Source organism: Saccopteryx leptura, chromosome 1 (genome assembly GCF_036850995.1).
Source record: "Saccopteryx leptura isolate mSacLep1 chromosome 1, mSacLep1_pri_phased_curated, whole genome shotgun sequence".
Taxonomy (NCBI): domain Eukaryota; kingdom Metazoa; phylum Chordata; class Mammalia; order Chiroptera; family Emballonuridae; genus Saccopteryx; species Saccopteryx leptura.
This window is the reverse complement of record NC_089503.1, coordinates 391,980,832-391,997,407: the sequence shown is the minus strand read 5'-3', so window position 1 is coordinate 391,997,407 and position 16,576 is coordinate 391,980,832. Positions and strand designations below refer to the sequence as shown.

General features: G+C 52.7%; 1 protein-coding gene across 2 annotated transcripts; it reads left to right on the top strand.

Annotated features, from left to right (window-relative positions):
• The first annotated feature begins 368 nt into the window (after positions 1–368).
• On the top strand, positions 369–16,530 carry MOG (myelin oligodendrocyte glycoprotein). Of its 2 annotated transcripts, none has more exons than XM_066359966.1 (8): positions 369–493; positions 2,473–2,820; positions 9,967–10,080; positions 13,117–13,137; positions 14,112–14,132; positions 14,902–15,018; positions 15,270–15,290; positions 15,820–16,530. In XM_066359966.1, the coding sequence occupies exons 1-8, from the start codon at positions 406–408 to the stop codon at positions 15,831–15,833; spliced, it is 744 nt and encodes a 247-aa protein (XP_066216063.1). In that variant the 5' UTR covers positions 369–405; the 3' UTR covers positions 15,834–16,530. The 2 variants fall into 2 exon arrangements, with proteins under 2 accessions (XP_066216063.1, XP_066216062.1); XM_066359965.1 differs by having other exon boundaries at positions 15,803–16,530.
• The last annotated feature ends 46 nt before the right edge of the window (positions 16,531–16,576 follow it).

The following is a 16,576-nucleotide window of genomic DNA, read 5'->3' as shown; positions in this document are numbered from 1 at the left end:
AGATGAGTGGACGAGCCTCTTCGTGCGGCTCAGTGAGTGAGGGGCCCCGACCCCAGCCGGTTAGTTAGACCCGAGGAGCCCCTTCTTCAGAGGCTGGTCGCCGGGGAGGCGTGGGGGAGGAAGGCCCAGTACCAGGCAGCCTCTGCTCCGAAGCTCGGAGGGGGTGGGAGGGCAGACCCCGGTGGCCGCCTAGGTCTGTGGCCCTTTTGTGTCAGCGCGGGGCGGGTGACACCGGCTGGTCCGCGGAGCACAGCTGCGGCGTGGGTGGCGGGGGAGGCGAGGCCGCAGCCCTGCCCGCCCAGATCGACCGCAGGCTTCCCCGCCGGCGGGGGTGGGAGCACACGCCCCAGGGCCTCTGCTGGGCCTGCGCCTGCCGCGGGGGCTCTGTCCCCAGTGAGAGCGGAGATGGCCCGTGTGCTGAGCTCCTGCCTGCCCAGCGGCCTCCCGGGCCTGCTCCTCCTCCTCCTCCTGCAGATGTCCCCTGGCCATGCAGGTAAGACTGGTCTTTAGTGCTGCCCCAGGGGCCCTGAGAGCAGACAGCCCCGTTCCCCGAGGTACACCGCCCTCGGCTGGTCCTCCAGGAAGAAGCGCAGACAGACAGACGTGCAGACCTTGTTCCCCTCAGAAACCCTCGTGGCTCCCTGCAGCTCTCAGAATGGAGCCCGAACTCCTCAACGTGACCTTAACTCCAGGCTCTCCTTGAACTCATTCTTTTTATTTATTTATTTGTTTATTTATTTTTGCAGAGACAGAGAGAGAGAGAGAGAGTCAGAGAGAGGGATAGACAGGGACAGACAGACAGGAACGGAGAGATGAGAAGCATCAATCATTAGTTTCTTGTTGCGCATTGCAACACCTTAGTTCATTGATTGCCTTCTCATATGTGCCTTGACTGTGGACCTTCAGTAGACCGAGTAACTCCTTGCTTAAGCCAGGGGGGCCTTGGGTCCAAGCTGGTGAGCTTTGCTCAAACCAGATGAGCCCGCGCTCAAGCTGGCGACCTCGGGGTCTCGAACCTGAGTCCTCTGCATCCCAGTCCGACGCTCTATCCACTGCGCCACCACCTGGTCAGGCCTTGAACTCATTCTTACCTGGCCTTTCTTTAGCTTTGGTTTGTCACAAATGAGGGATAGAATAAATCCCAGCCTCTGGGGGTTGCTGTCAGGACCCAGGGAGAGGAGATACATACATAACACGTGTGGGAGTGCCCGTAGCCCCCTGCAGTCCACGTTTGCTGGGTGGTGGCGCCTTGTCCTAGTTGAGAGCTCTGTTCTGCGTGACCAGGCACCGCGTTTTGTCGAGGTGCCCTGTGCTCAGGCGCTGGGGAGAGATACAAGAAACAGAAGACAGATTCCCAGCATTAGGTAGGCCTGGCCAGGGGAGGCCCAGGGCCTGCGCTCCCTGGGAAACCTTTGCAGGTGAGCAGGGGAGCCGGCTTTCTCTTCTAGTTGCTTCTAGTTTGAGGAGACAACAGTCCCGGTCCTGGTCCTGGTCAGAAAAGACCGGAGCGGCGTGGTGTGTGTGCGTGTGTGTGTGTGTGTCCAGGGGCTGTAGCCAGGGCTAAGGCGCAAGGTCGCAGCGGAGAAGAGTTTGGGAACAGGGCGGGGGAACCAGCAGAGGGCAGCGAAGCGGCAGAGAGGCAGCAGCAGAGGAGAGCAGGGGTCAGTGTGGCCAAGTCCGAACGGGGAGGCACGCCCAGAATCCAACTGCCAGGAGCTAGACCACGTTCCAAAGGTGGGACGGAAAAGCCAGGCTGGAGAATCCCAGGCGGCCACAGTCGGCAGAGAGGCGAGCAGCATCTGTCTGTCAGGATGACCACATGCCAGAATGTTCTGTCCAGGGCACTCCTATCTCAGTAACCGGAGATGCTTTGTGTGTGTGTGTGTGTGTGTGTGTGTGTACACATTATATATAATTGTTGGAATCCATGGGAGTCCGAAAGACCAGAGTCACAGGCTTTATTGAAAGGAAGAAAGGAACCCTGCCGGGCACTTCTCCTGGGGGAGAAGAGCACCAGTTACAGACTAGGGGCGAGTTATGTAGTGTTTGGGAGAGCCTGAGGGGATACTGAGGCAAAAGTCCCGGTATGTCCAGAATGCTTCTCCTTGGGGGGCTTGGAGCATGTGGGTGTTGAATCAATAGTGCTGGTGTGTCCGGAGCCCCTCCTTGGGGCGGCTTCTCAGCTTTTTTGGAATTCCTCTGTCTCAGGGTCATTAGTCCAGTAAGGGTGAGGTCTGACAGATAAGCGGAACATCAAGAGGGCAGTTTGGAATTCAGGTATCTATCAATAATATATAGTATTATATAAATATTCAAGAAGAAAAACAGCTCTTTCCTGGTTCTAGAATGCCACTTCAAAGGTTTACTCGAAACTCCATGTAAAAGCCTGAGCACCTCTGCCTCTCCTGCTTCGGGGCCGTGGTTCAGGGTTCCCTCTGACGCTCAGTCTCTTTTCCTCGGTGTCTGCGACAGGCCAGTTCCGAGTCGTGGGCCCAGGGCGCCCCATCTGGGCTCTGGTGGGGCGCGAAGTGGAGCTGCCCTGCCGCTTGTCTCCCGGAAGGAACGCGACCGGCATGGAGGTGGGGTGGTACCGGCCGCCCTTCTCCCGGGTGGTCCACCTCTACCGGAACGGCAGGGACCAGGACGGGGAGCAGGCGCTGGAGTACCGGGGCCGGACGGAGCTGCTGAAAGACGCCCTGGGCGAGGGCAGGGTGACGCTGCGCATCAGGAGCGTACGGTTCTCCGACGAAGGCGGCTTCACTTGCTTCTTCCGAGACCACTCTTACCAAGAGGAGGCCGCCGTGGAGTTGAAAGTGGAAGGTGAGTCGGGCCGCGTCAGACCGGGTGTCACAGCCTGACCAGGCGGTGGCGCAGTGGAGAGAGCGCCAGACTGGGATGCGGAGGACCCACGTTTGAGACCCCGAGATTGCCGGCTTCAGTGTGGGGTCGCTGGCTTGAGCGTGGGATCATAGACATGACCTCATGGTCGCTGGCTTGAGCCCAAGGTCGCTGGCTTGAGCAAGGGGTCACTAGTTCTGCTGTAGCCACCCCCCAACCCCCACCCCCATCAAGGCACATATGAGAAAGCAATCAATGAACAATTAAGGAAACTAAGGAGCCTCAACAAAAGAATTGATGCTTCTCACCTCTCTCCCTTCCTGTGTGTCTGTCCCTATCTGTCCCTCTCTCTGTCTCTCTGTCTCTATCACACACACACACACACACACACACACACACACACACACACACAAAGACCAGGTATCACCTGTTGGGTGGTTAAGAACTCCCTCTGAGGCCCTGGCCGGTTGGCTCAGCGGTAGAGCGTCGGCCTGGCGTGCAGGGGACCCTGGTTCGATTCCCGGCCAGGGCACATAGGAGAAGCGCCCATTTGCTTCTCCACTCCCCCCTTCCTCTCTGTCTCTCTCTTCCCCTCCCGCAGCCAAGGCTCCAATGGAGCAAAGATGGCCCGGGCGCTGGGGATGGCTCCTTGGCCTCTGCCCCAGGCGCTAGAGTGGCTCTGGTTGAGGCAGAGCGACGCCCCGGAGGGGCAGAGCATCGTCCCCTGGTGGGCAGAGCGTCGCCCCCTGGTGGGCGTGCCAGGTGCATCCCGGTCGGGCGCATGCAGGAGTCTGTCTGACTGTCTCTCCCCGTTTCCAGCTTCAGAAAAATACAAAAAAAAAAAAAAAAAAAAAAAGAACTCCCTCTGAGACTTCAGTCATTTTCTTACTTGAGGTGAAAGCCTCCAGCCAAGCATCTCTCTCCCGGGAACCGATTCTATAAATATGTACATCAGCGCAGGAGCATTGTGTGTGCTCACAGCGTCTGCGGCCTCGTTACTCAGAAGGAGAGAGGATCCGGGTTCAAAGTCAGGTAGGGAAGTGACGGCATAAAGGTAGTTATCCGTGCTAGGAATATTATACAGCCATTAAAAAGAGTGTTTTAGGGCTTACAGGAGATGGCTTTGGAGACATTCCATAAATTACTGTTGAGTGAAAAAAAAGCAAGCTACACAATGCAGGGAACAGCAACAACAAAAAGCTCTATGTTTGTGACTATGTTATGTGTATTTCTGAAGAAAAAAATATGAAAGGAGATCCGTAAGGAAGTTAATGTGGTTCACTCTGCAGAAGAGGGGGGAGGAGGGTGGTGTAGGATCCACAACCAAAGAGCATAAAAGGTCATAACTAGCCTGACCTGTGGTGGTTCAGTGGATGGAGTGTAGACCTGGAATGCTGAGGTTGCCGGTTCGAAACCCCAGGCTTGTCTAGTCAGGGCACATATGGGAGTTGATGCTTCCAGCTCCTCCCTCCTTTCTCTCTCTCTGTCTCTCCTCTCTCTCTCTCTCTCTCTCTCTCTCTCTCTGTCTCTCTCCTCTCTAAAATGAATAAATAAAAATTGAAAAAAAATTAAAAAAACAAAACAAAAAAACTTGGGCTTGCCTGGTCAAGGCACATATGGGAGTTGATGCTTCCTGCTCCTCCTCCCTTTTATCTCTCTCTCTCTCTCTCTCCTGCTCATCTCTCGAAAATGAATAAATAAAACATTTTAAAAAGATTATAACTAACCACGCATATAACATAGATACCATGTACATTTGTGGGCACGTATAAAGAAGAAATAAAGAAACAAAAATTAAAGAAACAAAAACCAAAATATATAAAAATATAAATGGAGGCAGCAAAATTCAGAACAATGCACGTCTGATTGGCTTGTGCTACTAGAAGAGGAATATGGATGACCTCACGGTTAACCAAGGTGACAAGCAGACCTTTCCCTTCGTGTTCTCTTTGGACTCTCTCCTTGTTTGTTTGTTATAAATACCAAAAATAAAGGGTCAAATTGACCAACTCCTACTGCAAAATTCCAACGCTGAGGTGTTTGTGGTAGTTTACTAGATGAGAAATGTTTTTGAGAGACGTGTTCCTGGTAAACATAGTTGAAGTGAGTAAACAAGTAAGAGAAACGCGTGAGTGTAATCAGAGAGAGAGAGCGAGAGAGAGAGAGGTGTCACCTGTATTTATTTATTCATTTTAGAGAAGAGAGACAGAGAGAAAGAAGGGGGGAGGAGCAGGAAGCATCAACTCCCATATGTGCCTTGACCAGGCAAGCCCGGGGTTTTGAACCAGCGACCTCAGTGTTCCAGGTCGACGCTTTATCCACTGCGCCACCACAGGTCAGACAAGCCCAGGGTTTTGAACCAGCGACCTCAGTGTTCCAGGTCGACGCTTTATCCACTGCGCCACCACAGGTCAGACAACCCAGGGTTTTGAACCAGCGACCTCAGTGTTCCAGGTCGACGCTTTATCCACTGCGCCACCACAGGTCAGGCCCTCACCTGTAGACTTTACTGCCACCCCTCTGTTTCTCCTACATTTCATATTCAGTAATGTTTCGTGTGATGGGGACTTTGCAATTTATTATTATTTTGTTGTTGTTGTTTTGTTTTGTTTATGGTTATAATGTAGACAAAGAGAAGTGGATGAAGAGGGAGCTTTGAAAGTTCATTGCCGGTTTGTTCAGTGGAGAGGGCATCAGCCTGGCGTATAAATATCCCGGGTTCAATCCCCGGTTGGAGCACACATGAGAAGCGACCATCTGCTTCTCTCCTCCTCCCTCTCCCACTTCTCTCTCTCATCTCCTCCTGCAGCCAGTGGCTCGGTTGAGTCGAACATTGGCCCCAGACAGGGGTTGCTGGGTGCATCCCAGTCAGGGCGCATGCAGGAGTTTGTCTCACTATCTCCCCTCTCTCACTTAAAAAAGTTAATTGCTATTTTTTTTTCCCCGAAGCTAGAAACAGGGAGGCAGTCAGAGAGACTCCCGCATGTGCCCGACTGGGATCCACCCGGCATGCCCACCAGGGGGCGATGCTCTGCCCACCAGGGGGCGTGGCTCTGCCATGACCAGAGCCATTCTAGCACCTGAGGCAGAGGCCACAGAGCCATCCCCAGCACCCGGGCCATCTTTGCTCCAGTGGATCCTTGGCTGTGGGAGGGGAAGAGAGAGACAGAGAGGAAGGAGAGGGGGAGGGGTGGAGAAGCAGATGGGCGCCTCTCCTGTGTGCCCTGGCCGGGAATCAAACCCGGGACTTTCCAATGCCGGGCTGTCGCTCTACCACTGAGCCAACTGGCCAGGGCAATTGCTATTTTTAAAATTTTTATTTATTGACTGAGAGAGAGAGAGAGAGAGAGAGAGAGATCAATTTGTTGTTTCCCTTGTTTATACATTCTTTGGTTGACTCTTATCTGCGCCCTGACCTGGAATCAAATCTGCAACCTTTATGCTTCAGGAAGGTGCTCTAATCAACTGAGCTATGCAGTCAGGGTGAAAGTTAACTGCTGTTTAATTGAAGGACAAATGTGCTCTGAGGGCCAGAGCCTCAGGGCCTTGTCCCCTTCTCCCCTCCCCTCCTCCCCACCTGTAGCAAAACACCCCAGGCTGCAACAGACAATAGATCACTGTTGTGTCTCAGGCGCGGCTACAGGCTGGAGCCAGAGGCTGGCATTGTACGCAGCGTAACAAAGAGCCATTTCTAGGATGGCAGGGTGTGAAAATAGCTTTGTGTGTCACAGAATGTTCTTCTTACAGCAGTTTTGGGGGTTTTTTTGGGGGGGAGGGTGATTTTTACCTGCTAGAATTATGCTACTGGAGACCTCTCCAATTTGCAGGATTTCCTCCTTCTTATGTATTAACTTCCTAGTTCAATGACTACACACACAGTATGCCCCACCCACAGCACACACAGTATGCCCCACCCACAGCATACCGATTAAAAAAAAGTAATCTTAAAACTTTGCCTCAGGGAAGAAAGTTTTCCTTTGTAAGTAAAATACATGACTTGATGCTTCTCATCTCTCGTTTTCTCTCTTAAAATAAAATTTGCCTGACCTGTGGTGGCGCAGTGGATAAAGCGTAGACCTGGAATGCTGACTTCACAGGTTCAAAACCCTGGGCTTCCCTGGTTGAGGCACATATGGGAGTTGATGCTTCCCGCTCCTCCCTCTTCTCTCTCTCTCTTCTCTAAAATGAATAAGTAAAATCTTTTTAAAAATGTATGCTTGAAACCTGTATAATTTTATTAAATGATATCACCCCAATAAAGTCTTTTTTAAAAAAAGTTTATTTATTGATTTTAGTGAGAGGATAAGAAAGAGAGAGAGAGAGACAGGAACATCAATCTGCTCCTGTATGTGCCCTGACCGGGTACTGAACTGGTCACCTCTGTATTCAGGACGATACAGGGCTGTCACCACAGTACATTTAATAATAATAATATAATAATAACAGAGTAAAATGGAAAAGTATTTAAAAATATTATTACCACAATCCTATCATCACATTTTTTTAAAATTAACAAAAATTCCTTCGTGTCATCAACACCCAGTCAGAGTTGAAGTTTTCCTGATCGTTTCGTGAGTACATTTTTACTGTTGGTGTGTTTGAATGACGTGCAGACAAGATCCACACGCTGGTGTGTGGCCTGCAGTGTTTCCCACGCTCTAGATTCTGCTGATTTCATTCTCGGCTGTTTAACTCGGTGCGCCCTACCCCGTCCTTCCTGTCAGCTGGAGTGGATAGAGGCGTGCACCTCCACATGCAGGTTTGATTTACTCCGTCAAGCACACTTCCTAGGGGATACTGCATACCAACCGCTTTACATCAGAAGGTTCACAATGTCTTTTGTTGTCTTGTTTTGTGATTCTAACCTTTTGAATACGTGCAGAAGGTGTGCCCCCAAAGAGCTCAAGTATGTGCTTGCCGGGTCACGTTGCCACACTTAACTCCTGATGAGAACTTGAAAGGAGACTTTGCTGCATTTTCTTTTCTTTCTTTCTTTTTTTTTTTTTTTCTTTTCATTTTTCTGAAGCTAGAAACAGGGAGAGACAGTCAGACAGACTCCCGCATGCGCCCGACCGGGATCCACCCGGCACGCCCACCAGAGGCGACGCTCTGCCCACCAGGGGGCGATGCTCTGCCCATCCTGGGCGTCGCCATGTTGCGACCAGAGCCACTCTAGTGCCTGGGGCAGAGGCCAAGGAGCCATCCCCAGCGCCCGGGCCATCCTTGCTCCAATGGAGCCTTGGCTGCGGGAGGGGAAGAGAGAGACAGAGAGGAAAGCGTGGCGGAGGGGTGGAGAAGCAGATGGGCGCTTCTCCTGTGTGCCCTGGCCGGGAATCGAACCCGGGTCCTCCACACGCTAGGCCGATGCTCTACCGCTGAGCCAACCGGCCAGGGCACTGCATTTTCTATGATTGCAGTTATACCTCAGGGACCTTCCAGACCCATTTGGTGTCACTCGCTGTGACTTCATTCCTAACTCCGAGGGCAGTGTCTCCATCCAGCTCCCCCCACCCCCCCAAGACAGAGAACAAGGTGAGAAGGTTTGGGCTGCAACACGGCACGGTGAGACTGGACAGGCCGAGCTCTGGGCACCCCCAAGCAGACTATAGAATCTGAATGAGGTGGAAGCGGAAGCTGACTCCCCCTCATCACCCGCCCCACTCCTCATTTGCTGGGTTACCCGGCTCCACGGATCCTCCCTTCTCAAAAGCTCCAGAACCCTTGTGTGTGTGCATTGCTCCTCTTTGGCAGATCGTGGAGGTGATGGACCCTTTCTCAAAAGAGTGTTTTAAATACAGAAAATATGACACATTTGGCCCTGGCCAGTTTGCTCAGTGGTAGAGCATCCATCTGGCGTATGGATGTCCCAGGTTTGATTCCCGGTCAGGGCATACAGAAGAAGTGACCATCTGCTTCTCCACCTTTCCTCTCCTCTTTTCTCCTCCCCTCTTGCAGCCATGGCTCAACTGATTCCAGGAAGTTGGCCCTCCTGAGCTGAGGATAGCTCCTTGGAGCCTCTGACTCAGGTGCTAAAAATAGCTTGGTCACCAAGCATTAGTCTATGACGTGCAGATCATTGTTGGGTAGGGGACTTGCCCCTTGGATCTCAGTAGGTTTGCATGTGGAAGTCTGTCTCTCTGTCTCCCCTCCTCTCACTTTAAAAAAAAAGTATATATATGCCTGACCTGTGGTGGCACAGTGGATAAAGCGTCACCCTGGAACTCTGAGGTCACTGGTTCAAAACCCTGCACTTGTCTGGTCTAAGGCACATATGGGAGTTGATGCTTCCTGCTCCTCCCCCACTTTCTCTCTCTCTCTCTTTCTCTCTCTCACTCTCTTTCTCTTCTCTAAAATGAATTAAAAAAATTTTAAAGTATATATGTATATATATACGTTTGTACTGAAATAGTTAACAAAATATTAAAATAACAAGATGAGCTAACTCTAATAATTATTGTAATTTCAAAATAATGATGAACGTTAGATGATGTTTTGAGATTTGTGCAACAATTCAATGTGATATAAAAACATCTGTGGTTTTTTTATTAATGACAAAGTCCCAGGTTCTGTTTATATTGTTGTAGTGTGTTGGTTACAAACATAATTGGGGGGAAAACCTAAATTTCCGTTTGAACATTACTGAATATATGTATTATTATTATTTTTTCCTATTTAAGTTCACAGACCCCTTGACTTCCTCCAGCTCTGCCCCTGGCCTTGTCCACTCTCCTGTTTTTACTGTCATCACGCCCCTGGCCTCTAAACTGGCCTCCCCGGGGTCTCCCCTACTCCTGCAGTCAGTAATCAAGTCCTGTGGCTCCTCAGCTTGGAACCTGTCAGCATACCCTGTCCCCTTGACGATGAGATCGGTCCAAGTCCCTTTAGCCGGTTCTCAAAACCTCTTCCAATTTAGCCACAATGTAACCTCTAGTGCTGCAGTTCCAACCTCCAGACCCTCTCAGAAGCCCACTTTCCTTCAAGACCAACCTCGGGTCCCCATTCTGCGCCCTCTCTGAGTCTTGGTGACACGCGTTCCCTTGGGCACCTGCTCTGTCCGCGGAGCCCCGGGCGCGCGCTCCGCCGGGCGTGTCCGGTACAGCCGTGCGCGCTGCCGGTTCTGCCTTTCAGATCCCTTCTACTGGATCAGCCCTGCGGTGCTGGTGGTCATCGCGGTCCTGCCCGTGCTCCTCCTGCAGCTGGCCGTCGGCCTGGCCTTCCTCTACCTGCAGCGCAGACTGAGAGGTACTGGCTGGCCGGTGGGCGGCTTGGGATCCAGCCCCCTGAGAACCTGGTGGACATTCCTTTTTAATGACTTCTGGGTCCAGAATTCCATCATGCAGGATTGACAAGGCACGGAGCGCTCTGCTGTGGATAATAGACACGTGCCTCTCCGCGGGAGGTAGGGTGACACGTCACCCTGAGGGCTGGAGTGGCTCCGTGATTCACCCTCAGCCTGACCGCTTGTTGAGTCGCAGAGCTCAGGCCTGAGCCCCATCTCCCGGCCCCCGCGCCCCATGGGGCACTTTCGCTCATCAGGGGAGACTGAGGTGAAGGGTCGGGTGGGTCTAGCCCAGTGGTTCTCAACCTTTTTGAAGTTGGGGCGCATTTAAAATCCTACAAATAATTGTAGGCGCCCTATATACAAGTTTCTGAGAAATATGTTATAAAAATTATGTCAAATATGGCCCTGGCCGGTTGGCTCAGTGGTAGAGCATCGGCCTGGCGTGCAGGAGTCCCGGGTTCGATTCCCGGCCAGGGCACATAGGAGAAGCGCCCATCTGCTTCTCCACCCCTCCCCCTCTCCTTCCTCTCTGTCTCTCTCTTCCCCTCCCGCAGCCGAGGCTCCATTGGAGCAAAGATGGCCCGGGCACTGAGGATGGCTCCATGGCCTCTGCCTCAGGCGCTAGAATGGCTCTGGTTGGGACAGAGCGACCCCCCCAGATGGGCAAAGCATCGCCCCCTGGTGGGCATGTGGGAGTCTGTCTGACTGGCTCCCTGTTTCCAGCTTCAGAAAAAAATACAAAAAAAATGGAGGGGGGGGGGGTGTTAAAAATAAAAAAAATGACAAAAGTTATCTATTTATATATATAGATACATTCTTAGTAAGATTTAGTAAATTCGACAGGTCCTGACACGAATGTGTTAAGTTTTTTCATTCTTGTGTTTATGAGAAACATGAGCCTGATGTGTCCTAGCAATTTCTTCAATGTCTGGGCAGATATTTGAAAGGCAAACTCACATTTCCTCGTCAGTATGTTGAAGAATTCCTCTTTTTTTACTCATCATTGTGTTGAGGGTAGAAAATCCTAATTCACATAAATAGGATGTTGAAAATTGTAGTAAAATGTTTAAAGCTTTTTTAGATATTGCCACATATTCTTCTTTTATAGAAATCCAAAAGGCTTCAAGAGACAATTCCTTATGTTTAATCATCAATCCAAAATGCCCACCATACATATCATCATAACTTTACATCAAACAAAGGATAGAAGAAACTTGCCTCCAGTCTTTCTGGGGAACATGGGGGGTAGTGTAAACAATCCAGCACCACAGCTTAACAGCCTTTTGCAACCTAATCAGGCAAGTGAGGTGGGGGGTTGGGCAGACTATCAGCTTACAGACAATTCCGCACACCTCTGGCCCCCAAAAATCTAAACTCCAAAAACCCTGTTGGTTTTTTGGTCCCAACAGGCACATATTTCTCTGGAATACCATAGGGTGCACCTGGAAATCTTCTAGGGTGCACCAGTGTGCCCTGGCACACACTTGGAGAACCACTGGTCTAGACTATTAGGGGATTAAATAAAAATACTGTGAGTAGAAGTTCCTACTACAAAATATTCAAAAACAGGTTCCCCGTTTTCCTTTCAAAACTAAGGACTCTTCTGTGTTCAGTTGTCAAGCCCTGCCTCCCAAGCGTTCTCAAAGCCAAAGCACGCGGGACCTTGAATTCTCCTCTTTCCCCTCCCATCCTAAGAGGATGAAGCAGCAGGAAGGGGCTTGGATTAGGTGGGGTGTCGGTGACATAAAAAATGGGGACTTTTTTCTGGCACTGAGGATCGATAGCTCAGTTGGTCTGAGCACCTCAGCCTCAGGCACTAAAAATAGTTTGGTTCTCCAGCATTGGCCCCAGACAGGGTTGCTGGATGAATCCCATTTGGGGTGCATGTGGGAGTCTGCCTCACTAGGTCCCCTCTTTTCACCTAAAAAAAGGTGGGGGTCTTTTTCCTCCCCTTGAATTCATCCCCCACGGAAAAGGCCCTCGGTTGGCAGAATGAGCAGAAGGGACCGGATCAATGAGCTGAGCGGCCTGGGTTTGAGTCCCAGCTCCAGTTTCTTGACTCTCCCAGTCTCAGTCACCCCATCTGTGGAGCAGAACCATCTGTCAAGCCTCCCTCCTCAATCACAAGGGAGGGTTAAAAAGGGGATCCTGTTATGTAAAGTGCCCGGTACTGGACAGGACAGAGCCAGTCACAAAGCAGCTGCTCACTAAGTGTCTAGTCCCTCCCTTCCTCGTTCAGATGGAAGTGGCTTCACCTTTACAAAGTGCCTGCCCAGCGGGGTGGAGCTGCAAAGTGGACTAAGACCAGGAAAAGGAGCGGAAGCCGTGGGAAGGTGATAAAACCCTCCGTGGTTCTGGGGCTTTGCTGTGCCCCCCCCCCCAGCCTCTCCACCTTCTTTTTTATTTATTTATTTATTTATTTATTTATTTATTTATTTATTTATTTATTATTTCCCAAAGCCAGAAACAGGGAGGCAGTCAGACAGACTCCCACATGCGCCCGACCGGGATCCACCCGGCATGCCCACCAGGGGGCGATGCTCTGCCCATCTGAGGCGCCGCTCTGTCGTGACCAGAGCCACTCTAGTGCCTGGGGCAGAGGCCAAGGAGCCATCCCCAGCGTCCGGGCCAACTTTGCTCCAATGGAGCCTCGGCTGTGGGAGGGGAAGAGAGAGACAGAGAGGAAGGAGAGGGGGAGGGGTGGAGAAGCAGATGGGCGCTTCTCCTTTGTGCCCTGGCCGGGAATCAAACCCGGGACTCCTGCACGCCAGACCAACACTCTACCACTGAGCCAACCGGCCAGGGCCTCCTCTCCACCTTCTTGATCCCAATATTTAATCCAGTCATTAGCCAGGAAAAGAGCCTGAACTCTCAGCTCCGAGCCCAGTGCTCCCGGGCTGGGCAGGAAGCTGGCACCAAGGCCCCGGGTGCTGGGTGTGGAAGGGCGCATCTCCCGCTGGAGCAGGAACTAAAAACGTTGCCTCTTTCTATTTTAGGAAAACTTCGCGCAGAGATAGGTGAGTCCGGGCACCGTCCTTTCTCCGTTGCTCCCTTCTGGTTTGGGGCATTAACTGAAATGGTCGTTTTTCTCAGGCCATCCCTGCCTCTGTCCCAATACCCTGCGTTCCCTTCAGGCAGGAAGTTCACTATTTAAAACTCCCAAAGCAGCCAAGAAATGATAGAAAAATACCCTTCCTCTCCCCTGCAGTCACCCAGGATAGACGCAGGACCCCACTGCTCCCCTCACTGCCTGTCCTGTGTCCCTGTGTCAGCTACAAACAGTCGTTAAAGTTTATTTATTTTTAAAAAATACTTTATTTATTGATTTTACAGAGACAGGAGAGAGAAGGGAGCGTGGAATGGGAAGTATCAACTCACAGCTGCTTCATGTTAGTTGTTCATTGCTTGCTTGCTGTATGTGCTTTGACCAGGGAAGCCCTGGGCTTCGAACCAGCAACCTTGGCATTCCGGGCCGAAGGTTTATCCACTGCACCACCACAGGCCAGGCTAAAATTTATTTTTATCCAGACAATTAAATTTAGCAGGGTGGCATTGGCCCAGTAGAGCACATAGATTTAGAGAACACACCTCCACATCATTTGGACAGGAGGCCATGCTGTAGACCCATCACCCAGAGTCAGATCACCCTCCGGCACCTTATATTAGTTTCACTTTGTGTCCCTCCTTCTCCCCCCAACCCTCAGCTATAAACAATTTTAAGTGATTTAAAAAGAAAGGGCCTGACCTGTGGTGGCACAGCGGATAGGGCATCGACGCTGAGGTCACCGGTTCGATACCCTGGGCTTGTCTGGTCAAGGCACATAGGGGAGTTGATGCTTCCTGCTCCTCCCCCCTTTTTCTCTCTCTCCTAAATGCATAAATAAAACCTTTAAACAATATTTTTAAAAAATTAAAAAAGGCTCAGAGAAGGAAGAGTATATGGCTTTCGAGTGCCTTCTAAGTCCCCCTCATTTTTTTTTTTCCTTTTCAGAGAATCTTCACAGGACTTTTGGTAAGTGTTGGGGCCCCTGGCCCTCCTGGGTCAGCCGCGTCACTCCGCCGGCGCCAGTCACCTGGGGAAATGAGGGCCCCGGGCTCCTGGTTGGTCTCTCCCTCTTCCTTCTTCTTTGAAGCAGACACCTGCGTCTAGGAGGGCTGGGGTAACAGCAGACACAGGGGCGGGCAGGCAGGTTTGCTGTGCCACCGTGTCGTTCTTCTGAGTTGATGCAGCTCTTGTGATCGTCACAACCTGCGTGTCTTCCTCCATATGGACAATGGCAAGCCCGCTTTGGCCCAACCCTGTGCCTACCCTTCCAGGCGTTCCAGGCACGGAACTAACCGCTTCACCTGTGCACGCGCGGTGTAGGGATGGTAGGAAACACAAGAGGAGGTGCACAGGTCCTCTGCAGAAATCCACCTGATGTCCAGCTGGGGAGGTGATAGGTACACACCCATGAATTAATTGGAGAGGAAAAATACACACTCGTCAGCAACCGACCTCAGGTGGTGACATTTTCAGATGAATACAGGGGTAAACCGTACATGACCAATCAGGGAATGCTTCTCGGAGGAAGAATGAAGGCCCCAAACCCCACCAGGATGTTGTTCAGGGCTAATAACTTGTCATTTTCAAACTATTGATAAACATGAGCAGTGTTCTGAGACTCCTGCCAACGCGTTAAGAAACCCGATACCGGCTGCGGGGGCGGGCGGGGGAGGGGCGCGGACATACAAACAGGGAAGAGCGCGGTTCATTGTTTGTCTCCGCCCCGACGGCCCAGACCCCCACTTCCTGAGGGTGCCCTGCTGGAAGGTAACCCTGTTCGTCCTCGTGCCAGTGCTCGGTCCTCTGGTCGCCTTGATCATCTGCTACAACTGGCTACACCGAAGACTAGCAGGTGCCGCCACGGGGCAGCCGGCAGGGCCGCCGAGCAGCGGGGAACGGGGGCGCCTCAGGGGGAGACAGAAAGATGCACCGGGGCTCCCAATACCCGGCTTCCTTCCTCTGTCCTCAGGGCCAACTGCAGGCTCTGGGAGAACCCGGGGCCCCTTAGGGAAAAGGGACGGGGGTCCCTGCGACCCACACAGGGAGGTTGTGGGGCAACAGCCAGCCACTTCCACTAATTCACCGCTTTCTTTCTGTTTTCAGGGCAATTTCTTGAAGAGCTAAGTAAGTTTCCTTTTTCTTATACGCTGAAAAAACCCAAGAACAGGAAAAGCAAGGAAGAGGGGGCCACCGAGGGATGGAAATCCAGATTACAGGGAGGGGCCGGGCTGCCTGGGTGGAGGAGGGGTCCGCGGAGGCAGGGCCCACCCGTGGCCGCTCTACAGGGGGCGGGAAGGAAGCCAGGGCACGGCCACCTGCCGCCGGACTTGTTTCACCTTCCGTGCCCCTGGGCAACACCCCTCCTCCCCGATTCCCTAGGGCGGCCAGGGGCCCCTCCTCAGCTCCCAGACCGCCCACGGGGACGGACAAGGGCGCAGGACCCGCCCGCGGGGGCGGACAAGGGCGCAGGACCCGCCCACGGAGGCCGGGCAAGGAGACAGGACCCCCCCCACGGGGGCGGGCGAGGGCGCAGGACCCGCCCACGGAGGCGGGCAAGGAGACAGGACCCCAGAAAGGGCTTTTCCTCTCCCTGGCTTCATGACACAAATTACGCACAGCCTTTTTTTTTTTCCAAGTTATCTTCTCCTTCTAGGAAACCCCTTCTGAGGGGCGTTGCCTCCTGGCAGGAGCGGGGGATTGATCGGTCCTTGGGGAGCTGCATCGATCAAGTTACACCCTCGCCGGCCTCTGCGCTGTGGGGACGTTCCAACCAGACGCACTTCCAGGAATGCTCTGAATTTCACATAGGATTGATTACTCACCCCACCCCCACCCCCGGTCGTCTCCCTCTGCCCAGCTGCTCCCTCTCCGCATGCTCCCTGCCTGCCCCGCTCCGGCTCCTGTCTTCCGTCTGGAAGCCGGGCGCCCCCCCCCCCCCCCATCAGGGCCCGCCTGCGCTGGGGACTCCTGTCCAGGAGGAGGGTCCCTGCCACAAACCGGAGACCAGGGGCCTCCTCAGTGCCAGCGCCAGCACGCCAGCTTGGCAAACGGCGGTCACCTTGCGCAAGACCTCAGCCCCGATGGGCCAAGTGGAGCATGGACCGGAAGGAGCGCGTGGGGAGAAATCCACACAAAACCGCCCCGGGGGCTCGGGAACGGGGATGAAAACCGGGCGCTCAACCTGCTTTAGGCGGCTTCCCATTCCCGTCCGCGTGTACAGACGACGGGTCCCTCGGACTCTTCCCTCTTCCTCCCCCGTTGTCTCGCCTATCAGTCTCCACCCTTCTATCCAGCAAGGACGCCCGGTGGTTGGGCGACACCAGGGAACAAGCTAGGTGCTCATGAATAAATATTAATACCGGTTTCCGTGTGCCGCGCGGCGTCCCTTTTCCTGCCTGCATTCCCATCCT